Source organism: Nannobrachium achirus (assembly GCF_963921795.1).
Source record: "Nannobrachium achirus genome assembly, chromosome: 18".
Lineage (NCBI taxonomy): Eukaryota > Metazoa > Chordata > Actinopteri > Myctophiformes > Myctophidae > Nannobrachium > Nannobrachium achirus.
The window spans coordinates 52,438,084-52,465,152 of record NC_137825.1 but is presented as its reverse complement, the minus strand read 5'-3'; the positions used below and the strand labels follow the sequence as shown (position 1 = coordinate 52,465,152).

Below are 27,069 nucleotides of genomic sequence, written 5' to 3'. Positions count from 1 at the left end.
ATCAAGTACTGAAAATAGCCGACCTCCAAGCTCACAACGCGTCGCAGCAGCTTGGAGGTCGGCTATTTTCAATATTTTCAACAAAAGGCCCTTTTTGAAATGCCAGCCCCTGCCTCTCTAACATTCTCTGCACGTCCCTGGCCCTCGATAGATTTGGCCCACATGGTTAAAGAGGTATTTCCCCTCAGCCAGCGCCACGTTGCCCCATGTGGCCTTCCTGGATTAGAAGTTTCCTCCCCCCCCCCAGCCCCCGGCCGGGGGGCCTCTTCATCCCCCTGCGACCGCCCATCCGATCGGCGAGACCTTGGCGGGTCATGTTAAGACGCGCTGCTCTGCATCCTGATGAAGCTTCGCGGTGGAACATGTGGGGATCGCGCGTGGCGGGAGAGTGTACAGTACCACATTATAGCGCTGCTTCACACATATCAGTACGGTAGATGATTCCCCGGCTTCTGCGGGATACTCCGCGGGATTTTGAGAACACATTGCAAATGCATGATCCAGTAAGTTATGTGTGTAAGATGAAAGACAGGCTTTCGGTATCTCGGCCGGAGGATTCAAGAGAGCAGGGGCGTCACAAGGGGGCGGGGGGAGTGGGACCGAGTTACTATAGGGCCCAAGGTGGAGGGGCCTTAATTATTTTATACTTTAGCTATTGAAAAATTGCAGATATACAAGCTGCACAGCTTGCGAGCTTGTAGTTCTGCTATTTTTGAAAAGTCGTGAAAATGTGTGCAAATCTTTGAATATTTTATTTTTAATTTTTATCCCACGATTTTGTAACCCATTTTGTGCCAATTGCCTATGTAATCCTGGGCTCTGCTCTCCCTCTGCCGCGCCTGGGCAGACAACGGACTGACCTCATGCTTCCTTCTATGCAGGAGGAGTCCAAGTTGCTTCTTTTCACCTGACAGTGGGGATTTCCCCGGTTTGGACGTAGCTCGTGGAAGGAACACGTTATTCCAACAAGTTCTTTTCCCCTCCATCAGGCGCCCCGGCTGGCCAGGGGGAGGCAGTATAGAGATCAGGATTACAAATGGCCCCAGAAAACGATGGTTTAGTGATGACAAGTGATGACTCATCACTTTTCATCACTAATCACAGTTTTGTGGGAGTTTTCTGGGGCCATTTGTAGCCCAAGAAATGTTTTTGTGCAAAACAAATGCTTGCAATGGATTCAGCATCATGACCCCTCACATCCTACTTAAATACCCTGGAAAAAAAAGTTTTTCTGGGTATTTTCCTCTTGTATAGAAAGTCGATGGGAGCCCAACTTGACTTGGCCGCTGTGGCGACCCCGAAGGTCGCAAACTCGGGCGCCCTAGCTAAATCATTAGAGCATGCCCTGGGCTACATCTGTGCAAAATTTGGCGCTTTAAGACAAATTTGCACAAAATTAGGATTTGCTCCTCTTAAAAACTCATTTGCTGCCATGGCCGAGGAGCCCGAAAAAATCCTGTTGTACGGCCCTGCCATGCCCGAGGAACCCGAGAATTATATTTAAAAAAAAAAAAAAAAAATCAAAACATTTTTTTTTCCAAAAGAAATTTTTGACCCCAAAAAATGTAGTAGGCATGATAGCAATCGCGAAATTGCATGTTTAACCCCCATAGCAACCCCATCTTTCAAACATGGCAGCCATCTTGGCTGCTATCTCATGAATGCCTGAACGGATTTCCATTCGGATTTTTTTGTTTGAAAGCTGTGAGCAATGTGGACACACGTGGTGCATTATCTAGGCATGGGTGTGCATGATCCGTGCACTATGAATTACATGGAAGTCAATGGAGACAGATGGCATATGAAAGTACGAAGGTATTGTTAAATGGCAGCAAATGAGTTAACGCCCCGCACTTTATTGAACACTTTTTACTATTTTTCAAAAATAGCAGTTCTACGAGCTCGCAGCGCAGCACTCGGTGCCGCGCTGTGAGCTTGTAGATCTGCTATTTTTATACCGTATTGAGCGACGGCTCGGAGGGTGAATATTGATATATCAATGCATTTAATATGGAACGGTACAAAACAAAGGTACACATACATTATGCCAGATCTGCGTATAGTGAAGCATTTTCCAAAAGTGAACTTTCCAGACACATTTATTGGGCCGATAAACATTACTCAAACACAGTGTATGACCATTGTAAACAATAAAACAGAAAGAAAAGGCATATCAGCTCCGATTCAGAACTGCTCCAGAATTCAAAGTGCGCCAAGCATTTTAAAATACTCAACTTATTTTCTGTTATCTCTCTCTCTTTTTTTTAATTCCTCTTGATATATCTTTTGAATGTTTATTTGTTACTTTTTTTTAAAGTTTTATTTTTTTACATATTCATTTTTCAGCAGTATTGATAATTATAATATGTACAAACTAGGCCAAGACACTCAAGGTTGCTCTCCGGCCAAAAGCCTATAAATAATTTGCACGTTTCCCCCGGACAATGTGGCGTTTCTCTTTTTCTCCCCGAGACTGACAAGGCAAGGCTGCAATCCTTCACTCTTGGTTTTTTGCTGTTAGCATGCCTTGTCGGTGACAACTCTGACAGGTCATCAAAGACGCTGGCAGGACCACCTCGTCTTGTGACCAGCAGGGGGCAGTGACTCAGTCCTTGAAGTTCCCCATCGACGGCGATAGCTCTTTATGTACAAAGGCTTTGAATGTCCCAGCATAGTCCGGCTGTTTAAGGAGGCTATTGGATAAATGCTTCCGTTTGTTTGTTTTTAAAGTTCATTTTCAACGTGTTCTTTTTTTATTTCTTTTTTCTCCCAAAAAATCAGTCAGTATCAAAATGTAGATATACTGTAGTTGTACTGGGGCTAGTTAGCATGTCGTTAGGACAGGGGGTCCAAATAGTTCTCAATGTATGAAAAGTAGAGTCTCTTTGCTCACAATGCAGTCTTTGAAAATGTTTAGTGTGTGGGTGTTTTTTTTTTCTTCTTTATACAACGCCATGAAATAATCTTAGATGAGATGCAGCCTTAATCTCTGCTTCAGTTCTTTACAATTACACACACACGCGCACACACGCACGCACGCACACACGCGCACACATGCACACACACAACCACTCCTTCCGTCTCTCTTCAGTTGCAGCCCTCCCAGGCCGTTGCCTTCGTCACTCGTTTCCACACGTGTCCGCGGGAGGTTACTTTAGCAGCCACTCGTTCACTGGAAGAGAGTCAAACAGGACAGGAGTCACAATGCTGGTTCAAAACGTGACGAACTCCACGAGCATGGCATTCAGTTTTTTAAGCAATGACAGGGGACACTCCACTGAATGGATGTACCGTTGTTGCATATTGAGCTTGGCACATTTCCTGGGGCAAGCACATGTCACACGTGTCTTCTTATTTTTTCACCTGCAATGTAGTACATTTGAAACTGCATTGCAGTGCACATCATGGGGGGGATCACTGCTTGCCTCCTGTAAATTGTTTTATTTATATTTTTGTTTATTTTCTGTTTATTTTGTTGCTGAGTGAGGTCAGCAGACAAAGTGACGTGAGTGAGATGAAAACACCTGGGTGAAATGTGCCAATCTCAACAGGAAACGACGGTAAGTGCTTTGATTGGGGAGTCAACAGTAACGGCTCTTATGTGTTCTTTCTTTTTGATTTTCTTCCCTATGAGTTATACCCTCCATGCAAACACCCCGTACCCGAGAATATACGCTGCAATTTTGTGAGAAAAAAAACATGATCACAAAGGCGGCGTGCCATGGGAACTCAATCATGATATCAATCACTTAACCCATTTAGTGCTCCAGACATGAACGGGTTAAATGTGTAGCGTGCCGCTCGCAGGGCTCAATTACGCTCCATTGTCTTATTTTGAAGGCCAGAAGTCCATTGCGTAAATACTTCCGGGTTGACGTCATGACGTCATACAACGGGAGCGGTCGTCACACCATGTGGTTTCTAAAATGGCCGATCGATGCCTTTGTTGTTATGTTTTTGTAGCGAGAATCTAATGCCATCCTTGGCTTTAAAAGTGTTGTTTGGAGAAAATGGACATTAAAGATGCGATTCCCCGTCGGCCTCAATGTTATGGGATTACTATTTTGTGCTCGTGGATCCGTGATGATGATGAATCGGCGAGGCCGATCGTGCCAGGACCTTCCGCCCGGCTACAGGGTAGGAGAACTGGCTTTACTCCATATACAGTACTTTCCGCGTGTATACTCGGGATCGGCACTCTAAATACTCGAGTATTTTTCGCGAGTATACTCGGGATCGGCTAGAAATGAGTTAAAAAACTGGTTCCCCTATGTTGGGTATGTCATTAGAGGCGGGAATGTCAATATGATTTATTAAATGTAAAAAAAAAAGTGGATTTACACACAAATAGACCACAAAGTCTGACGTCATTGCCACTAGAGGGAGCTACCCCCCAGTTCCTATTTTTAGGGTGCGTTCAGAAATGCGCACCGGGTGTGCGCTCGGTTTAGTGAGTGCAGTGGGCGGTGACGTTGTAGAGAGCACTCAGTGTGGTTTAATTACAAACGACCAGTTAAGGGGCAGCTGTGCGCTTTTTCAGTCTGAACTCTGAAGGACAATTTGTCTGAAAAGCAGCAGTTGCTAATGTTTCTATTGTAAGGTAATTTAAAACCTGCTGTTGGTTTAAACGTTGATGCGAGTGTAACAATAAAGCCCAATGGACCATCAAGCCGCAAATGGTGCATTCCTACACCATTGTTCACAGCTGAGAAGTGCTCAAGACACGGCCATGAAAACCAACCAATCAAAACACCGCACTGACGCACCACACTGCCAAACCCTAGCCTCGCGTAGTCAGGCTTACTCATCTGCGAAGAGAAAAGCCTGGTAACGACCATAGGCTGAAACGGCATGAAACAGTGCTACTTCCGCTGGGAGAATTTCACCGGATGTTATTGTTTTTTCATATTACCCCGCTGGCAAAAAAAAACTGTTCTACTTCTCCCGACCCATCGGTTGCGCTCGTAATAAACAATATCCAAACAAAAACATGGATTCTGACAAAGGACACCTATTAAGTAGCCTAGTAAACTGACTCCTCCCATCTTCTGTTCGAAGGCAGGAAGAGACTGGTTTATGAGGCTACCTAAACGGACTGCAACGCATGACGTAACTTCCGTTAACCGCAGCACTTAAGCCACTTCCGGTGTCCGCAGGTTCATGCCATTTTCATCGGCTATTGTGGCCAGGGTGGCCAAACCCCAACTTCTGAGTAGGGTCGGTCCGTGTGCACACTCAGCACACCGGGGGCGCGGCAGCACTGGATTTTCGAACGACACCGCACCGAGTGCACCCAATAAACGAACGACAACATGGCACACCAGTGCGCTGAGTGCGCATTTCCGAAACGCACCCATTATAGTGCTGTCAGGAGTCAGGACCTCGGGCGGTCTATCGCTGTGGATCGGCTACGTTTTCTCTTTTAGCACGACGCTGTCGCTACGCCGAAGAACAAAGCGGTTAACTCTCCTACTGCCAGATTATTTATTTATTTATTGGGTCTGGTGCCATCAAAAAGCGGCTTACCTTTGCGACGTTATAGTAGATAGACAGACATTTATTTATTTATTATTATTATTATTTTTTTGATGGTGCAATAGTGCACTTTGGTCTGCCAGGCAGCAGAGGGCGGCGTCATGCGAGAATGAATGTGAATTTGCCTGTTATGTGTTGCCGTACATTCAGACCAGTCACTGGCCACAGAGCCTTACAGCCAGAGGAAATCAACAAGGAAGTGAATTGGTCTCCGTTGATGTTAACGCATAATGGATTTTTTACACCATCACCGCAGAAAATGTGTTTACAGTACACGGCGGCGCGACCCCTCATCAGCTTCAACAAGGTAAACGAACGAACGAACGAACGCGAACGAGCGCCGTATTGGCGCGGAGGTCTCTTGAGAATTGGGGCAAACAGGAACGTCCAAAGCAGTATAAGAGTTAATACGCGTGCTTGCGCCGGCTGTCAGGGAGGAGCGCAAACGTACACTTTGATCTGCACCCCCCTTCCGCATCATCACCCCCTAAAGAAAAGCACATTCAATTACCCCCCGAGATAAACCCGTCTCTGGGGGTGTTTCCCCTGCCCTAAAGGTTAACCGCACAAAACCATCCAATTAGCCGTGTTTCCCCTTTTCTAATGAGATGCATCGCCTCCCTGCTTCACCTTGAAGCTATTTACATCTCTAAACGAGTCAAAGAAATTAAATTTCACACAGCTCAGCTTTTGTGTTTTTCTGGCCTTGCTCTCCTGGGTAAAAAGGGGGGGGGGGCGGTGGGGGTTGTGAATATATATACGCTCCGTAAACGAATGGATACACACTGCCACGTGTGAGAGTGCACGTTGCACGTCACACACTGTGCTACCCTGCAATCCAAGAGTTTCTGCAGATGGTTTGTGTGTTGTCTCCGTGTGTGTCCTGCACGGGTCAAATTTTGACAACCCGCACTCCGCCCGGCATTAATCAGATCCGTGGACCAACCCGTTACCCGTCATTATATAAAAATCTAAACCAGATCCGCCCCGGATCTGGTTTTGAAAAAATGGACCCGTCGCCCACCCCGCTACTTAGTGGTGGGCAATCCCGTTCATTTCCGAATCATTTCGTTCACGTTCACCGTAATGATCCGTTCAAACGATTCGTTCACGTTCACCGTTCATAGCGTGATCGTCCTGTGAAAAGCATTTTTATTATGTTGCGCGTACAGCCTGCCCTCTTGTCCTGTGTGCCGGGGGCTATTAGGGTTTTCGCTCTGTTCGTCAAAATGGTGCATTTTCAATCGGCCATAGCTAGCGATTGCATGACCCAAACAATTGCATGACCCAGGCGATTGCATGACCCAAACAATTGCATGACCCAGGCGATTGCATGACCCAAACAATTGCATGACCCAGGCGATTGCATGACCCAAGAGGCGGATTTAAAAACATTGCCCCCGGTGATAAACCCGCCACATATTTGCATGCTGGGCGACGATTAGGGGTCTGGGGGTATGAATGAAAGCGTGAACGTTAACAGTTTAAGGAAATGAACACGTTGTTCACGATTCATGCTCGTGCTTTGTTCTTATGAACGAATTACTCATGAACGACACATCACACAAAAACAGCAGATCTACAAGCTCACAGCGCGGCACCGAGTGCCGCGCTGCGAACTTGTAGATCTACTATAAGTCGTGAAAATTTGTCCAGGTATTTGAATATTTCAAATCCTTTTCAAGTTTGTTTTTTGTTGAAAAACCTATGTTTCTATGTCAGTGGTGCTCAAAACTTTTCATGTGAAGGACCCCCAAAATGATATGTATTTGGCCAAAGACCCCCATCTCAAAATATTTAGTTCCAGGGAGCCCTCAGAAGCCAAATTTTAGTTACTAATGTTCGCTTAAAAAATACATATATTCAAAAATGTGTGCAAATCTTTGAATATAATGTATTTTTTAAGCGAACATTTGTAACTCAAATTTTGCTTCTGGGGGGGGGGGGGAGGGGGGGTCCCTGGAACTAAATATTTTGAGATGGGGGTCCGTGGCCAAATACATATCATTTTGGGGGTCCTTGACATGAAAAAGTTTGAGCAGCACTGACATAGAAACATATATATATATATTTTTTTTTTAAACCTTCAAAGACTTGCACACATTTTCACGGTAAAAATAAATAAATAGCAGATCTACAAGCTCTCTGTGAGCTTGTATATCTGCTATTTTTTCAATAGTTAAAGCACAAGACGTGAGTGAACCCTTGCACCTCCCAGGGCCCAGAATTTGGCGCGACCCGTCGCTATAGAAACGTACCTCGGTACTGGAGCTTCTGGGCCCTGTTGTTGGGGCAGTCCTTGCCCTGCATGCTGAAGTTGATGTTGGTGCGGATGCAGCGGTTGTTGAGGGGCTGGACGGGACGCACGTTGTCGCTCATGCTCAGGAAGATCTGAGAGGGCTGGTTCTGGCTCAGCAGCCGCAGGGAGTGCATCTTAGAACGAGAGAAAGAAGCAGTGGTGGTGGGAAAAAGTACTCAGATGTTTTACTTGAAGGGGTCTTCAACGTTTTCAGGCCAAGGACCCCTTAGTCAGGCATTGACAGTAAGGCTTGCTCACCTGCCCCTGGCAGGTAAATAAAACCTTCGGGCAGGTGAAGTTTGCATTCAGGTTGCCAAGTGCAAGTGCTAGTTTGAAAGGGGACAACCGTCTATAAACACAGTAAGTGATATCTGTCTAAACACCTGAACATGGCCAAAGCGCTCTGTCTTCTGGTCTGTGGAATGTAAAATAAAAGCACTGTTATTAACCTATAATGTGCTGTATTCACTGTTGCTACACTTAAAAATATAAAATAGGTATGAACCCATAGTCATATTCAATCATAAATATGTAGGTATTTTGATCAAAATTGAGGTATGACATTTTTAAAGTGTTACATTTTACTTTTTTCTAATGGCCGATTTACTTTTCGGGCAAGTGGGCTTGACCTTTGGGCAAGTAGAAAACTATCTGTACTTGCCCGATGGGCAAGTGCCTCTGAGACCTTAGTGTCAACCCCTGCCTTAGTTGAGATAGAGATGAAGCAGGGACCCCCACAATTTTTCATAGATTTCATATGGTTTCATCGTTTGACAGCACGATCGTCAGTATATTTTGGATTCATGTCAATGTGTGTTTTCTGACATTTAACCACTTGAACCGTCGATACTTAATAAACTTGACCTTTCAATCTGTACTTAGTCTGCTCTTTTCCCTCTCTACACCAAACCTCTTTGGAGATCACCAAACCTCTTTGCAGATCTACAAGCTCACAACGCCTCGCGCTGCGAGGCGTTGTGAGCTTGTAGATCGGCAATTTTCGGCTAAAGTCCTTAGAATATGGACGCTAGGGTTCAAGTGGTTAATATAAAAACAGAGCAAAAAGTCACAAAGATTTGGAGGACCCCCTAGGGGTCCCGGACCATCTGTTGAAGACCCCTGTTTTACTTAAAGGGGAAAGTAATCTTTCATGACATCATCAAAGTACACTTTGCAATAGAAACCGTTTCAAATGCAATACCAAAATGCCCTTTGTTGGCAATGGGACGTTGTCTTTGCTAAAATTGGAACGATGCAGAGAACCACGATGAGAACCATGTAGAGTCAATCGTAATCTTCTCTGTATCGTTCCAATTTTAGTACCACTTTACCTCATGGTTCCACCTCATATTTATATAGTCTCAATAGAATATAGCCTCCCAAAAAGTAGGAGTAGTAAGTAGTAAGGAAATGAGCCCCCTGTGACATACAGTATAGCATGGGGCCGATTTCAAAAGAGTACCGTTCAGACACGCCCATTCAGAAAATCACTGAAATGAAAGGCAAGGCTTAGAGTTAACGCATGGATTTTTTGGGGGGCTGGAAGAGACACTGGGATGACCAAAACAACTAGAAAAAAATGAAAAATTTGAAATTCATGGTGGGGCCCCTTTACACCCACCGCTATTTTTAAGACCCTTCTAATGGTCCACACCGCCAGGATTTTGCCTACCTTTAACGTGGGCGCGCGCGCGAATCCATTGCGCGATGGCTCACCGATTCCATTCACAATACGATCCAGTCACGGTAAGCTACGACGGTAAACAGCCTGCCATTTCCCAAAGCGAAACCGACGGAGCGCCACGCTGGTGTTGTGTAACATTAAACCGGATGGGATTTCGGCAGACAGGATACAGGCGTCGTTGTCCCGCCCCCCCATTTCCGGTCTGGAACATCCAGATCCGTTTTTTGTGAATAGGGCCGGTCCATAGAGCGCTATGGACGGCGAATCGGCGATCATACTTTTTTGTTTTATAGTTATTAAAGCTAATTGATAACTCGTCATACTCGTCATAAGCAGAGTGGACCCATAAATATAGCTCGTCAAACTCGTCATATGCAGTGGGTGAGTTAAGCAGAACCTGGTCCCGGAACTTCACGGGTTCTTGAACGTTCTTGGTTCTGGAAAGTTCATGGTTCTAGGTCTGGTTCGGCCCTGTATAGTGGAGAAGGGGCTTTAGTCCTGGATGTGTTGTCCAGGGTCCGTTCTGACACTTACCTGCATCCTCGTTATATAGACAGGTTTATTCATCAGGATCCACGTGGCCGTTTCGAAACATGGCGGAATGGTCATGGAGCCATCGTAGGTGATGAAGCTATGCGTCTCGGGGTAGATCTCTTCTATGTTCAGGGCGGTCAGCAAATACGCATCATCTGGAAGAAGTGAACCAATAAGGGTAGATTAGAAAAAAAGAGAACGGGGAAGCATAATATCATTCAGTAGCACATGTTCCTTTAGCACAGACTGGGGGTCCAGGAACTCTAGGGGTCCCCAGAGTTACTACAGGGGGTTCTCCAAATCTTTGAGTGATAGAAAACTTTTTTCCTCCTTTTTTTATATTAACCACTTGAACCCTAGCGTCCATATTCTGAGAACTTTAGCCAAAAATAGCAGATCTACAAGCTCACAGCGCCTCGCAGCAAGAGGTTTCCCCACATTGGTTCTCAAAGTGGGGTCCGGGGACCCCCAGGGGTTTTTGAGGGAGTTCCAGGGGGTCCCCAGTTAAATGATAGATAGTCAGGAACCAAATGGACCCTAAAGTGCCTTTCAGATGGGGGACTATTAACGCAGGCATTCTCGCTTGGATCAGCGGGGACTGCGCTGCTGTGGAGAACACAATCGCTCCGCGAGTAAACACCGGGCGATTTGACAAAGATGACCACAATCCAGCTCTTGCTGCCCGTGAGCGGGTGCACGAACAAACACTCGGGCAAGAATTTCACGGCGCGTCACCGCCCCCAGTCTGAAAGGCGCTTTACGGGTCTGTAACCGACAGAGCACAAAGTTGTACACCGAGTTAAATTAACATTGATTTTACAATATAAATTGGGGTTGCAGAGATAGAAATGCCATTAAATGGCAGGCTCCAGAGAATTGTGACTGTGGGGGCTATGGGGGGGCTGGCTTTTTTCAAGCAGGGGCTGGTGAATTTTGTCAACAAATAATAATAAATAATATTAATACGACAAACGAGATAGGGGTATAGATAACGGAACAGACCATATCATTGGTAGATGCCTGTTCCAAATCTTTGCACTGTAGGTGAGTTTTTGTGAGGCTGAAGACATGAAAAGTATGATTTTATAGTATGGTAACAAAGAAGTCAGTCAATTGTCTTTCACATAATCATATATATTTAATGTATTTGTTCCTTAAATATTTATCATCACAATTGGGTTTGTGGGGAGGGGGGGGGGCTTAGGGGGGTTAGCCCCCCCTGGAGCCCCCCCTGGTCCGTAGCCTAGTGCCTAGAATGCATGTCAAACTGGGGGTCCTTGAAATGAAAATGGTTGAGAATCCTTAAAAGAAACCTTTAAAAACTTCTCTTATGGGGGGGTCCCTGGCGTATCTTTTCAAATGGGCGTCCGCGGGCTAATAAGTGTGAACGTGGGGGTCCTTGACATGAAAAAGCTTGAGAACCACCGCTTTAGCAGGTATATGAATTCAAGGTTAGAGTTTACTTGACATTTACTTTTTTTGACAAACTTACTTTTTTTGTTTTTTCAGCGCACATCCTTTTAACATCAATATGCCTTACCATGACAGACCTCATCATGTATCATGTCCCCTTCCCTTACAATCTGCCAGCTCCTGAGTCATGTCACTATCATTCTCTGTCAGGGGTGTCGCACCAAATTCTGGGCCCTGGGTGCAAGGATCCACTCACATTTTGTGCTTTAACTATTGAAAAATAGCAGATATACAAGCTCACAGCACGCGAGCTTGTAGATCTGCTATTTTTGAAAAATCGTGAAAATTGCTCCAAGTCTTTGAATATTTCAAATCCTTTTCAAGTTTGTTTTTGTTGAAAGACCTATGTTTCTATGTCAGTGGTGCTCAAACCTTTTCATGTGAAGGACCCCCAAAATGATATGTATTTGGCCACAGACCCCCATCTCCAGAAGCAAAATTTGAGTTACAAATGTTCGCTTAAAAAATACACATACTGTATTCAAAGATTTGCACACATGTTTCACGACTTTTCAAAAATAGCAGATCTACAAGCTCGCAGCGCGGCACTCGGTGCCATGCTGTGAGCTTGTATATCTGCTATTTTTTAATAGTAACTTAAAGCACAAAATAATGCATACTAAAGTATAAAATAATCAAGGACCCTCCACCTTGGGCCCTAGTAACTCATGTCCCACTTTTCCCCCCATTGTGACGCCCCAGCTCCTGAGTCATGTCACATATCATTCTCTGTGATGGACTGGAATGACAGGCTAGCTGGTGTTGTGTCACAAAAAAAACCCTCTGTCAAAACTGTCTTCTTTGTGAGGATGTTAATTAAACCGTCTCTCTCTCTCTCTCTCTCTCTCTCTCTCTCTCTCTCTCTCTCTCTCTCTCTCTCTCTCTCTCTCTCTCTCTCTCTCTCTCTCTCTCTCTCCACGCTCCAATAACCAACTCTCAATAACTTGTCATCGGTGTGAGCTTCCGTTGACAAATAGGTGGCGAAACCCCCTCTGCCTGTTGTAATGAGGTCGCGGTGGCGGTCAGCCGCTCCACCCTCAATGCTAATTCAAGCTGCCACTGAGCTTGCTCGGTTGTCAGTATATCCTTCACCGCATTGTCTTACCGACAGCGCACTATAACAGTGTTTTTCAACCTTTTTCGCGTCAAGGTCTGTAGCAACTCATAATGTAATAACGGCTCATAATGTAATAAGGAATGTATAATAAAAACTCATAATGTAATAATCAGCTCATAATGTAATAAAAAAACGAGCGCATAGCGTAATAATGGATTTTTCAATAATGTAATAATGTGTTACATTAAGAACCTCCACATAGCAGGTTCATAATGTAATAAAACTTCATCATATAATAATGTATTTTTATTACATTATGAGCTGATTATTACATTATGAGCTTTTATTACATTTTAATTATTACATTATGTGCTAGTTTTTCCATTACATTATGAGCTGATTATACATTATGAGTTTTTATTACATGTTTTTATTACATTATGAGTCCTTATTACATTATTGGTTGCTACACACTCTGCCCTGCCAACTTTGTTGATGAAGAATGGAGCAACTAACATGCAGCAAATTAATACATATGGGGATCATTTAACTGTACATCATTTTTATTAAATTTTTCTTATTACATTATGAGTTGCTACAAGGTCCATTATATTTTGGGCATTTGAGCCACGGGCAACGATTTTTTTCAGGATTTAGCCTCTCAGACCCAAGACTTGGAATGTTTTTGTCGTTGGTTAGGATATTGTCGACAATTCCATGCTGTATTGATGTTGGTACCATAGGAGAGATAACAGGGAAACAAATCAAAATAACCAATTCTTCTACATTCTCTAATTGTGTCGACTTCTTGTAATGCAGGTATTTAACAAAAATGTAACTCTTTTTGGTTTTATTGCGACCATAGGTCGCAAGTTTATTATGAAAACCGGCACATCATGCCTGACACTGTGGTTCCCCTGACACATCACATCACTGTGACATCGCCTATGTAAAAGTCAATATATGGTCCATATAAAATGTGTGCAAATCTTTGACTCTGTAACTCAAATTTTGCTTCTGGGGGGGTCCCTGGAACTAAATATTTTGAGATGGCGGTCCATGGCCAAATACATATCATTTTGGGGGTCCTTCACGTGAAAAAGTTTGAGCACCACTGACATAGAAACATAGGTTTTTCAAAAAACCTTAGAAGGATTTGAAATATTCAAAGACTTGCATACATTTTCATGATCTTTAAAGCTATACTGTGTAAGTTGCTCAACTTGTGGTCAGTAGCTCTATAGCAAACCTCAGTCGCGTCCGCGTCTTTCGGCCGTTTTTCGGTTCTCACACCCCCGCGTCTGCCTCCACCTCGCCGAGATCTATCTTTTGAGGGGTCCCTGGTTGCTGTGCGTTCAGCCATTCTGGAGATACACTCCTTCACCCAAGCTTCACCGTGCACCCGAGTATAGAAACACACGGGAGACTACAAATATGGCCGCCCTAGCGACCCCACTCCAAGATGCGCTGTGATTGGCCGGCAGTGTATAACCCTCGCTGTGATTGGCCGGTAGTATGATGACGTCATATTGCCGCGAAATTCTCCCCCCCTCACGGCTCATAGAAAACATAAAAAGAGAAGGCTTTTGAAGCTGAAAATAACGGAGTGGGGGTTCTAAAACTTTAGCGATTTAACAGTTAGGACCATTTTAAGATTTGTTTTATAAAAAAAGTTACATGGTATAACTTTAAATAATTGCAGATCTACAAGCTTGCAGGGCGGTGAGCTTGTAGATCTGCTATTTTTCAATAGTTAAAGCACAAAATGTGAGTGAATTCTTATACCCAGGGCTCAGAATTTGGTGCGACATCCCTGCTCTTGACATCATGACTCTCACAACCGCACTGTATTTTTAAGGCAACTGATAATGTCTAGATATGGACTACTAGTATGTAAATATCAGAACCTGTCCCGAGTTATCTATTGCTCTTCGTTTAAACAGTGATAAAGCACAGCTTGCATAATCTCTCGATGCAATGCTGGTACCGATTGCATCATGTCTGCCTGGGCAATAACAAATGAGAGGATACAAAGGCAGTGGGGGTGCAGAGATAACTTTAACTATTGAAAAATAGCGGATATACAAGCTCACAGCGCGGCACCGATTGCCGCGCTGTGAGCTTGTATATCTGCTATTTTTGAAAAATCATGGAAATGTGTGCAAATCTTTGAATATATCTTTTTTTTAAAGCAAACTTTTGTAACTCAAATATTTGCTTCTGGGGGGACCCTAGATATGTAATATTTTGAGATGGGGGTCGGCGGCAAAATGCATATAATCCTAGGGGTCCTTGACATGAAAGAGTTTGAGAACCACTGACGTATAGAAACATGCGTTTTTCAAAAACCTTAGAAGCATTTAGAAGACATTTTTAGAATCGGGTCAAAAATATTCAAAGATTTGCACAAATATTCACGATTTTTCAAAAAATGGAACTCGGTGCCGCGCTGTGAGCTTGTAGATCTGCTATGTTGTAATAGATAAAGCATAACATAATGGTTAAAGTAATAATTAAGCAATATTACACGAGAGGGTGTGCATATAACACGGTTATCCTGCACGACAGCCTTACCGCAGGAACGAGCCGACAGGCGAGTTCCGTAGGTAGGGCTGGAGTGGAGATTATACAACTGTTGCCCTTAAAAAAACACGTCAACTTTATTTCTATGTAATTAAGATATTCGATAGGAATTTGTAATTTTTTAATGCCACATTTAGCTACTATGTCACATGGAAACCGCTAGCCTAGCCGCCTAGCATAGTGTGGGGAGAGAGGCGCGCTTGCTGTCTTTAGTGACCAACGCAGCTGATTTCTTTACTTGATGAGAGACAGTGCATCTGTGCTCGTTATATGCACGGTTGGAGCGCCTGTTTTCCATTGAGAGCCCGACTACTTGTTGTATAAGTATGCGATAAGGTCTTGCTGCGCGGTCATTACGGCTTATATGGACACGACGGGGTGATAATTCCCCGAGGCGGAGCCGAGGGGAATTATCAGCCCGAAGTGTCCATATAAGCCGTAATGACCAAGCAGCAAGACCTTATAGCACTTATTACCCGGCTAATACATAAAATTAATAATTTGACTCAAAACTAAAATCAAAACAAAGTGTTTCCTTGTTTACAGACGGCTGAAAGTGCGTCCCCCCGAGCGCAACACGCTCGCCTTGGAAAACAAACAAGGAAGTGCTGATCAAATAGAATCCATTTCTGTTACTGCGTCGTCTATTTCTCGCCTCAAATGTTTTTTAAAACATTCTTCAGAGCAACGTTTGGTTGTAAATGTCGCTGTGTGTTTGTTTACATGGTAGACATGTTGGATACGGCACGAAATCCACGCAGTGCAGCCTGAATACAGCAGCTGCTCTGAGCCTTTGATTAGGCAGCGGTGAATTATAGAGCGGAGCGGTCATTATCCGCTCATAATTCACCGCTGATTTCAGCGCTCAACCAATCAGAATCAAGCGTTCAACCAAGCCGGGTAATAATGCATAATAATGCATTCCAAGTTTAAATGGGTTAACCAATTTACTAAAAACTAAATGTGCCATGTTTCGCTCATTGACAACAACTCATGGCACACTTACTATCAACCATTTTATGAAGCATACATCGTTTGTAAAAGAGAAGAGATCATGCACTCAAATATGTGGAAGAGAGGAGGTAGTTAAAACTAATTTTATTTAACAGCCAACATGTTAACTCAAGCTCTGCCACCAAAATACCTCTTTGTACCCCTTCTCTGCCATGCCCGTAGAACCCGTAAATGTAATAAAAATTAATTAAAAAACATTTTTTTATCGAAGCGAAACTAAAATAGGCCGGAACTAATGCTCTGTGATCGGTTTCTACACGGACACATTATTGGGCGGACCCGTTAGCATTGAGCCCCTAAACCGGAAGCCGATGGTCCGTCGTCTATTTTGGCCCGTTACCTTACTGTTTAAACTCCGCGGCTTACAGACGGAGAACTTATTGATCAATTGTAAAAATCTAAAAGGATTTGAGAAGCTGATGGAAATACGCGAACACACGACGCATAGCAGTGTCCGATCACGCACGATGGGAACTGGATGAGAGCCTACGTTAACAGGTAGGAGAAGCCAGCAGTGAAAGACATAGAGAAATTTACGGGCTTCACGGCCGTAAACTCCGAATGAGCTAAGGTCTCCATCATGAAGACCACAGGGCGGCAGTGGCTCAGGGGTAGCAAAACCGTCATTAGATCACAGAGGGTTCCCGAAGGGTTCCCAATTCGATCCCGGACTCCCTCAGAGGAAGGCCCCATTTACACTGGCAAGCCTGAATCAGATCCGTGCCACATCCAGATTGAAAACCGATTGGTTCAAATGGTCACACGTTCACATGGAACAAATCAGATTACAGTCAATCTGATTCAGTCAGATCTGATTCAGGCTGGATTTGGCTTCCAGTGTAAAAGGGGCCCTAGTGTCGATTCTGTTGAAGAGTCTTTGAGTAAGACTCTGAACCATACTGTAGTTGCTCCCGGTGAGCAGGTTGGTGTCTTGCATGGTTTCCTCCGCCATCGGTGTATGAATGTGTGTGTGAATGGGTGAATGTAATGCAACAATCTCTGTAAAGCGCCTTGGATGAAGGCACTATATAAATGCACCATGCATTTACCATTACCTTAACCGGTAAAATGTTACTGCGTTGTAATTTTTGGTCAAAGATAAAACATTTTAAAATACAGATTGATTTGAAATGCCTAGCTGAAAACATTCCCTAGAGAAAAAAAAGGTCTGATTTCACGAATTAAATTAAACTTGCCTCCTTAACCAACAACACAGTGATACTTAGTTAATATCGACTCAGGTTATTCAAACAAAACACATCCGTAAAATGTTGTGAACATCAGTCATGTTCAGATTCCATCAGCACCACTCCCTCAACAAACTGTAGAGTTGTGAGAGCAGCTGTATCCAAGATACCTTTGATAAGCTGGTCGGCATAAATAATTCCGTTTGGATGGTGTCTAGTTTGTCTATGCCTGCGTGCGTGTGTGTGTGTGTGTGTGTGTGTGTGTGTGTGTGTGTGTGTGTGTGTGTGTGTGTGTGTGTGTGTGTGTGTGTGTGTGTGTGTGTGTGTGTGTGTGTGTATGTGTGTGTGTACGTGCACGTGCCTATAGATCAATTTGAAAAATACATGTGCTGGGGGGCAGCACCACTGCTGGTCGTCAGTGGTGGGAAAAGTACTCAAGTATTTTACTTAAGTAAAAGTATCAATACTGCAATGAAAAAAGACTCTGTTAGAAGTGAAAGTCTGGAATTCAAAATGTAGCCTACTTGAATAAAAGTACCAAAGTGTTGAAATCAAAATGTACTTAAAAGTACCAAAAGTAAAAGTACAAAATGTTTGAAAATAGCCGCTCATGCGTTGTGAGCTTGTAGAACGGCTATTTTCAAATAGCCTATGTTTAAAACAGGGTTGAAGTGGTTAATGTATGTTTTATAATACTATAATTTATATCTTCAAAGTAACTAGTAACTAAAGTTGTCAAATAAACGTAGTGGGGTAAAAGTACAATATTTGGATCCGAGATGTAGCGGGGTAGAATAGTAGTAGTAGTGTTGGAAATTGGACACACTCGAGTAAAGTACAAATAACTCAAAAGTGTACTTGAGTACAGTATTCTTAAAGGCCCGCTGACACACCACGAAATTATAATAGTATGATACAGTAGGTCACGTGGTCTCCCTGAAAACGGTCTGAAACAGTCTGAAGCTCATGTCACAGTGTAATCTGCCCCTCGCCCCCCAACAACAGCTGACCAGTACAGTAAGTAGTCTAAGTACAGTCAATTAATTTGATTGGCTTATAATTGCGCATTCTCACAATGACGTCATAAACATATTAACTAATATTTTAAGATAACTTTTTAAAGTGACAGTACCCCTTTAGATGACAGTCCTACTTTAAGTAAATGTACTTAGCTACCTTACACCACTGGTAAGGGGGGGGGGGTATGCCTGAGGACTCATAAGGATGAGGGGGCGGTGTGCGCGCGTGCGCGTACGTGTGTGTGTGTGTGTGTGTGTGTGTGTGTGTGTGTGTCTGTGTGTGTGTGTGTGTGTGTGTGTGTGTGTGTGTGTCCATCAGTGTGTGTGTGTGTGTGTGTGTGTGTGTGTGTGTGTGTGTGTGTGTGTGTGTGTGTGTGCGTGCGTGCGTGCGTGCGTGCGTGCGTGCGTGTATGTGTGTCTGTTGCCACCAGTGTGTGTGTGTGTGTGTATGCGTGTGTGTGTGCGTGCGTGCGTGCATGTGTGCGTGCGTGCGTGCGTGCGTGCGTGCGTGCGTGCGTGCGTGAGAGAGAGAGTCAGTATATCTAGGGCAGTTTTGACAGCTGTCAGAGTCCATGCTCTGTGCAGGCCTTCCGGCGGGACCCCAAGGAACGCCCTCCCCCCCACATCCCCCCTCCATCCTCCCTGCCCCCATCCCCTGCTTTCGCCCCTCACGTACCCCCGGCCGCCGCCGCTATATACCGCTATATATCGCTTGTTGAGACGCCTCCCCACCGCGAGGGGACACTATGTTTATTCAGCCGCTCCTGCACTCCCCCCCCATTAATCCAATTAGTCCTAGAATTATTTTATGCTTTAACTATTGAAAAATAGCAGATATACAAGCTCACAGCGCGGCACCGAGTGCCGCGCTGCGAGCTTGTAGATCTGCTATTTTTTTGAAAATCGTGAAAATGTGTGCACATTTTTCCAAATATTTTTTTCAAAGTAAACATATGTAACTCAAATCTCTGCTTCTGGGGGGTCCCTGGAACAAAATGTTTTGAGATGGGGGGGGTCTGCGGCCAAATAAATGTAATTTTGGGGGTCCTTGACATGAAAAAGTTTGAGAACAGCTGATTTAGAGGAAGGATTTAGAAGTCGGGTCAAAGATCGGGTCAAAGATATTCAAAGACTTGCACACATTTTTTCCAAAATAGCAGGTCTACAAGCTCGCTGTGAGCAGGTCTACAAGCTCGCTGTGAGCTTGTATATCTGCTATTTTTCAATAGTTAAAGCATAAAATGATGGTTAATAAAGTGGTTCAAATCTAACGCGACTCGGGCACGTTCCCGGTATTTGAGGGTTAATCCAATTATCGGCCTCTGTTTTCAACGTAGCCCCGGGCGATCGCTGCAGTGAAATGCTCTCGCCTGCCTCTCTCTCCAGTATGACTGGCTGGGTGTATGGGCCGCGGCTGTAGCTCGTCTCTGCGAAGGGGGGGAAACCTCTGGAGATCAGCTGTCGACGGCTGCCTTTAGCAGGGTAGTCTCAACCCAGCCCTGAGCCTGGCGGTATGCGTGTGAGAACGGGGAGGTGCGTCGCACCAAATTCTGGGCCCTGGGTACAAGGATTCACGGCGGGGGCCCCACCCCCCCAATATGAATGTTCTTCATAGGGGGAGGGGGTTTAACCCATTCATTCACATTTTGTGCTTTTAACTATTGAAAAATAGCAGATGTATAAGCTCACAGCGCGGTGCCGCGCTGCGAGCTTGTAGATCTGCTATTTTTTGAAAAATCTTGAAAATTTGTGCAAAAACCTTTTCATGTGGAGGACCCCCAAAATCATATCTATTTGATCACGGACCCCCCATCTCAAAATATTTACTTCCAGAATCAAAATTTTAGTTACAAAAGTTCGCCTAAAAAATACATATATTCAAAGATTTGCACACATTTTCACGACTTTTCAAAAATAGCAGATCTGCAAGCTCGCAGCGCGGCACTCGGTGCCGCGCTGTGAGCTTGTATATCTGCTATTTTTCGATAGCTAAAGTATACAATAATCAAGGCTCCCTCCACCTTAGTGCCCTAGTAACTCAGTCCCACTTTTCCCCCCCTTGTGACGCTCCTGGTGAACGGTAGGTGCTCAAAGCGAATATACAAATACAGTATATACCAGTCCCATGCAAATCTCTCACTATACCGCGGGGGCCTTGGTGATTACCATTCGCGGGCTAATTGATACCCGCGAATGCTTTTAGAGAGACGCGGGCCCGCACGCTACAACGGGAAGCTAATCGGGGGGAAAACAGCAGGCGGCTGGTTCGCTTCCAATCCATTAGCGGGGCTGTTTAGACGTCTCTTTAAAGCATTCAGAACGGGTACACATTACTGTGTATTACTATTTTATGCTTTAACTACTGAAAAATAGCAGATATACAAGCTTGTAGATCTGCTATTTTTGAAAAATCGTATTCGAATTTTGACCCGATTTTCACCCGATTCTATAAGTGTCTTTTGAATCCTTCTAAGGTTTTTGGAAAAACCTATGTAAGCAATCTGGCTAGCCATCGTCAAAGAAAAGGTCCTTTTCACTTCACTTAACTGGAGCTCATTTAGTCTGTTCTTGAGAGACTACTATGACAGTGGTTTTCATGTGAAGGACCCCCAAAATTATATGAATTTGGCCACGAACCACCATCTCAAAACCTTTAGTTCCAGGGACCCCCTAAGAAGCAAAATTTGCGTTACAAACGTTCGCTTTAAAAATACATATATTCAAAGATTTGCTGGAATTTTCACGACTTTTCAAAAATAGCGCTCGGTGCCGCGCTGTGAGCTTGTATATCTGCTATTTTTCAATGGTTAAAGCATTCAATAATTCTAGGCCTAAATGGGTTAAAGCATAGGTGCGATCAAAGCAGGCGTGACGGGGAGCCACTTACTTTTGTACGTTATTCTCGTGATGGTATCTCTGTTCAGCATCCGGTTCAGGAACGAGTTCGACGTCTCTGCGATCTGGAGGAGAGACGATGAGAGGAAAGCGGAAGAGAATGAGTGAGTTAGGGGTGTGTGTGTGTGTGTGCAGGGGTGTCGCACCAAATTCTGGGCCCTGGGCACAAGGATTCACTGCGGGCCCCCCATGAATGTTCTTCATAGCGGAAGGGGGTTTGACCCGTTTAGACTAGGAACGCATTATTACGCGTTATTTTGTGCTTTAAGTATTTTTGAAAGATCGTGGAAAATTGGTGCAAGTCTTTGAATATTTCAAATCCTTTGAAGGTTTTTTTTTGTAAAAACCTATGTTTCTATGCCAGTGGTGCTCAAACATTTTCATGTGAAGGACCCCCAAAATTATATGTATTTGGCCACAGACCCCCCATCTCAAAATATTTAGTTCCAGGGACCCCCCCAGGAGTAAAGTTTGAGTTACAAATGTTTGCTTTAAAAATACATATATTCAAAGATTTACACACATTTTCACAACTTCTCAAAAATAGCAATTCTTCAATTCTATAATTCAAATTTTCTATATTTCAATTCTTCAATGCTATTCTAATTAAGACCCCTCCAACTTGGGCCCTAGTAATAAGTCCCACTTTTCCCCCCCTTGTGACGCCTCTGTGTGTGTGTGTGTGTGTGTGTGTGTGTGTGTGTGTGTGTGTGTGTGTGTGTGTGTGTGTGTGTGTGTGTGTGTGTGTGTGTGTGTGTGTGTGTGCGTGCGTGCGTGCGTGTGCGTGTGCGTGTGTGTGTGTGTGCGTGCGTGCGTGCGCCCGCGCACACATAAAGAGAGTGAGGAAAACAATAATAGCATTAAAGCACAAAGACAGAGTTTGAAAAAAAGGAGATCTTGCTTGACAATATATTCATGTCTTAAAAGTGGAGCACTGGCGATGTTTCGCGCCCTCAACTTGAACTTCTTTTCATCGGGGACGTCTCAGCGGATGTCAGCGCGTCGCAAAGAGAGAGAGAGAGAGAGAGAGAGAGAGAGAGAGAGAGAGAGAGAGAGAGAGCTGCAAGGCGACAGGATGAGTGAACATCTCCGGTGCCGCGGACGGGAGAGGTGCTAAGAAGTTCTCCTCTGAGGGGAGAACAGGAGCAGTGGTGGAAAAAGTACTATTTTTGTTTTCCTTGAGTAAAAGTACCAATACTGCAATATAGAAATACTTGTAGATCTGCTAGCTTCACAATAGAACCGTGTTATGCAAAATGTAATGCCTCAACTCTCAGTGCTTATCAGTGTGGGTCGCGGCCTGAAAAGGTTGAGAACCCACTGTGATAGGGCACGGTCACAACATATTATATTACTACATTACTTGTATTTTTATTGTTTTTTTCTGCATATTCCATATTGGAACAACAATAGTCAGGATTCATGCCATTATAATGATTAGTGTTATTGACCTGGGCGTTATGTGAGTTTCATCAAGTCTTGTCATGTGAACTGAGAAAATATGTGTGTGACCCATTTCAGACCAACATTTTCTACAGTATGTGTTTATCAAGAAGCACCAAGGATTACTTCATATAATATAAGCCAATTTATCACTGGACTGGACAGACTTTATGTGTACCACAACACATTAAAGACAACAAATAGCAGCACTTAATGAATATACCTAAAGTGAATTTAACACCTAAACAGTATGTTAATGTATTTACGGTATTTGATCTGCGATGATGGTGTGTTTAAAGCCTTACGCAACAACCAACAAGAATAAATTGCTTCAAATGTAGGCTACATGTTTCTTATCATACCGATTGCTTATAAATCTATAACATTTGATATCTCTGGCGTGAAATGGTTGCGTTTCCCGAAAAGTTTAGCTGCCGAGTCTGACCATGACAGCCAAGGGTGTCGTCACACCAAATTCTGGGCCCTGGGTACAAGGATTCACTGCGGGCCCCCCATGAATGTTCTTCATCGAGGGGATTTAAAAAAAAGCTGATTTACAAGCAGCGCGGCACTGTGAGCTTGTATATCTGCCATTTTTCAATAGCTAAAGTATAAAATAATTAAGGCCCTCCCACTCCCCCCCCCCCTGTGATGCCCCTGCCCACAGCCAAGGCAGAGCTGAAATACACACTTCACGCGTGTGCATTGCTTTTTTCGGCCGTTTTTCGCCCGGAGTCCGCGGACCACCGGAGCGGGGCCGCAAACCACCGCGACCGATACAAATCCGTAGAGGGGTAGAACGTAATTTTCTGACCAGGATTTGGGGAGTAAGAGGCAAGAATCCTTCACCATCGTAAACACTGTTGCTGAGGGAGGCTACTTCCTGAAGAGACGGCAGACACGCTGTGATTGGCCAGTAGTGTATCATGTGTGTATGATTCGCGATGTGATTGGCCAACGTATACACAACGTATACAGATGATGCAGATGACGTAATTTTGCCGCGAAATTCTACCCCCCTCACGGCTCATAGAAAACATATAAAGAGAAGGCTTTAGAAGCTCAAATTAATGGAGTGGGTGTTCTAAAACTTTAGCGATTTAACAGTTAGGACAATTTTAAGATATGTTTTATAAAAAAAGTTACATGGTATAGCTTTAAATCGATCTAAGTCTGTGTAAAACGGCATAGGTCCACCAGCCAGAGTAGATATCCTTATTCCTCTGTTGTTTCCTCCTCTGTTGGTTTGTTTGAATAGTCGCGTAGAACTACATATTTTTCCAATGCATGCCAGGCCTTGTTGACGGATTGGAAGAGATTTCGAAGCTCTGGATCCGAAACGGAATTCATATTTAATGTGTAAAAATCCGCTGTATTTACATTGAAGTGAATGAGCCCAATAGAGGCGGCTGTGATACTAGTCGGAGGTCGAGGCTCTTTTATGCGGCTGAGCTCATGTGTTTTTAGTAGGTTTACGGTACTAGCAAAACATCACAGTAACGTTTGACACACATCAAATGTCGCCTCGTTTTCGTTTTGGCGGAGTGAAATACTCTCTGTGAAATGACTGTGGCATTTCTCGCTGTGCCTGGCGCGTGTCTGTCCAGGGGTGTCACAAGGGGGGGGGGGGGGGGGAAGTGGGACTGAGTTACTAGGGCCCAAGGTGGAGGGGGCCCTAATTATTTTATCCTTTAGCTATTGAAAAATAGCAGATATACAAGCTCACAGCGCGGCACCGAGTGCCACGCTGCAAGCTCGTAGATCTGCTATTTTTGAAAAGTCGTGAAAATGTGTGCAAATCTTTGAATATAGGTATTTTTTAAGCGAACATTTGTCACTAAAATGTTGCTTCTGGGAGGGTCCCTGGAATTAATATTTTGAGATGGGGGGTCCGTGGCCAAATACATATCATTTTGGGGGTCCTTCAACAGTTTGAGCACCACTGACGTCGAAACAGGTTTTCCAAAAACCTCAGACGGATTTGAAATTTTCAAAGACTTGCACAGATTTTCCAGATTTTTCAAAAATAGCAGATCTACAAGCTCGCAGCGCGGCACTCGGTGCCGCGCTGTGAGCTTGTATATCTGCTATTTTTCATTAGTTAAAAGCACAAAATGTGAATGAAGCCTTGTACCCAGGGCCCAGAGTTTGGTGTGACACCCCTGTTTGTGTCTGAGGAAAGGAGAGAGAGAGAGCGGGGGCAGCAGAAGGAGAAGTAATTCCTATCCCGGGCGATCATTCGCTATGGCGTTTCGTTTTATCACCCTTTCGGGATCCATACACAAGTATGGATGTTTCGGTATGGATCCGCCTGTCGCTGCCACGGGGACTCTCTGAAGAATACCTTTTCCTCTCACTGCTAACCAGACCTTCCTACTCGCACGTTAACTAAACACTCAAGAGGCCAGAGGCAGCGCTGAGTGGGAAAAGCTGTTAATAATCAGTGGTGGAAAGTAACTAAGTACATTTACCTATGTACAATTTTTAGTTATTTTTAGTTTACTGGAGTAGGGGAGGTGGGGTAAACTGAGACACCCCCTGTATCTAGGCAATGGAACACATTGCTATGGTCTGTCTCAGTTTACCCCAGTGCTGGGGTAAAGTGAGATACAAGACCACTTTTTTTTTTTTTTTTTAACAATCATATTTTCACTGCCTTTTGTCTTGAATCTATTCTGATAACTTCCATTGTTAGGAAACATCCCAAATTACAGGGCAATGTGTACATTTAACTGATAAATCTTTTAGTTCGCCTAGAGGGGAGCAAATGTAAAAAAGTGTCTCAGTTTACCCCACTCTCCCCTATTGTCAATTTTCAGTACCTTTACTCTTACTACACTACATCTCGGAGGCAAATATTGTTACATTTCCTCCACTGCAGTTATTTGCACACTTACTAGTTACTTTGATTATTATTACAAAATATACATTGACCACTACAGCCCTATTGTCCATTTGAAAATAGCCGATCTACAAGCTCACATTGTGAGCTTGTAGATCTGCTATTTTCAAAAGATCTTTTAACATTTTATACATTTGGAAACTTCGTTTTTTAAGATTTCTGCCTTTATTGACAGTACACAGTGTAGAGTGACAGGAGACAGGGAGAGAGAGACGGGGGAATGACACGCACAGCAAAGGTCTTCAGGATCGGGACTCGATCCCGCTTTCAGGCTTAGAGCCCATGTGGCATGTACCTGGACCGGTAGGCCAGAGGGTGCCCCGGAACTCATGAAATGGGACCTTATGGATAATGAGTATTTTTTACTTGTCGTACTTTAAGCATATTTTGATTCCAATAAAATGTACTGGAAATGTTGAGTTCCCGGACTTTTACTTGTGTACAGAGTATTTCTAAATTGCAGTATTGATACTTTTACTCGAGTAAAAACGTGAGTAATTATTCCCAGCACTGTTAATTACAGACCTCACACTCACACCTTCCCATGTTGGGATGGAGCTCGTTAACCCATTTAGAATTATTGAATGCTTTAACTATTGAAAAATAGCAGATCTACAAGCTCACAGCGCGGCACCGAGTGCCGCGCTGTGAGCTTGTAGATCTGCTATTTTTGAAAAAAGTCGTGAAAATGTGTGCAAATCTTTGAATATATGTATTTTCAAAGCGAACGTTTGTAACTCAAATTTTGTTTCTGGGTGGTCCCTGGAAGTAGATATTTTGAAATGGGGGTCCGTGGCCAAATACATATCATTTTGGGGGTCCTTCACATGAAAAGGTCTGAGCACCACTGACATAGGAGGAGTCTCTCAAGAACAGACTAACTGAGCTCCAGTGAAGTGAAAAGGACCTTTTCTTTGACGATGGCTGGCCAGATTGCTGACATAGAAACACAGGTTTTTCAAAAAATCTTAGAAGGATTCAAAAGACACTTATAGAATCGGGTCAAAATTCTAATTTTCACGATTTTTCAAAAATAGCAGATCTACAAGCTCGCAGCGCGGCACTCGGTGCCGCGCTGTGAGCTTGTATATCTGCTATTTTTCAATAGTTAAAGCATAAAATAATGGTTAAAGTGGTTCAAATCTAACGCGACTCGGGCGCGTTCCAGGTATTTGAGAGTTAATTACAGACCTCACACTCACACCTTCCCATGTTGGGATGGAGCTCGTTAATTTTGATTAATAATGAGCACCTTATTGATCCTGCTTATTGAGCCGGGCTTTTATCCATCCCACTATTGAGCGTGTTCTAATATGTGGTAAGACGTGAGACAATTTCTCAATAGAACTGGTATGTTTTTTTTAAGGCTGGGACTTTAACTGATTAATTGCGATTAATTAATTACAGAAAATTAACGCGATTAAAAAAATGAACTCATTTTAAT

General features: G+C 43.8%; 1 protein-coding gene across 1 annotated transcript in view; it reads right to left on the bottom strand.

Annotated features, from left to right (window-relative positions):
* Window positions 1-3,149: 3,149 nt before the first annotated feature.
* ca10a (carbonic anhydrase Xa) overlaps window positions 3,150-27,069 on the bottom strand; it is a gene marked incomplete at both ends in the record, with an annotated part of 391,283 nt that continues 367,363 nt past the window's right edge. The window contains 4 exons of the mRNA XM_080747747.1: window positions 3,150-3,172; window positions 7,794-7,968; window positions 10,053-10,207; window positions 21,273-21,345. Coding sequence (XP_080603873.1) covers window positions 3,150-3,172; window positions 7,794-7,968; window positions 10,053-10,207; window positions 21,273-21,345 — 426 coding nt within the window. The remainder of the gene's footprint in view (window positions 3,173-7,793; window positions 7,969-10,052; window positions 10,208-21,272; window positions 21,346-27,069) is intronic.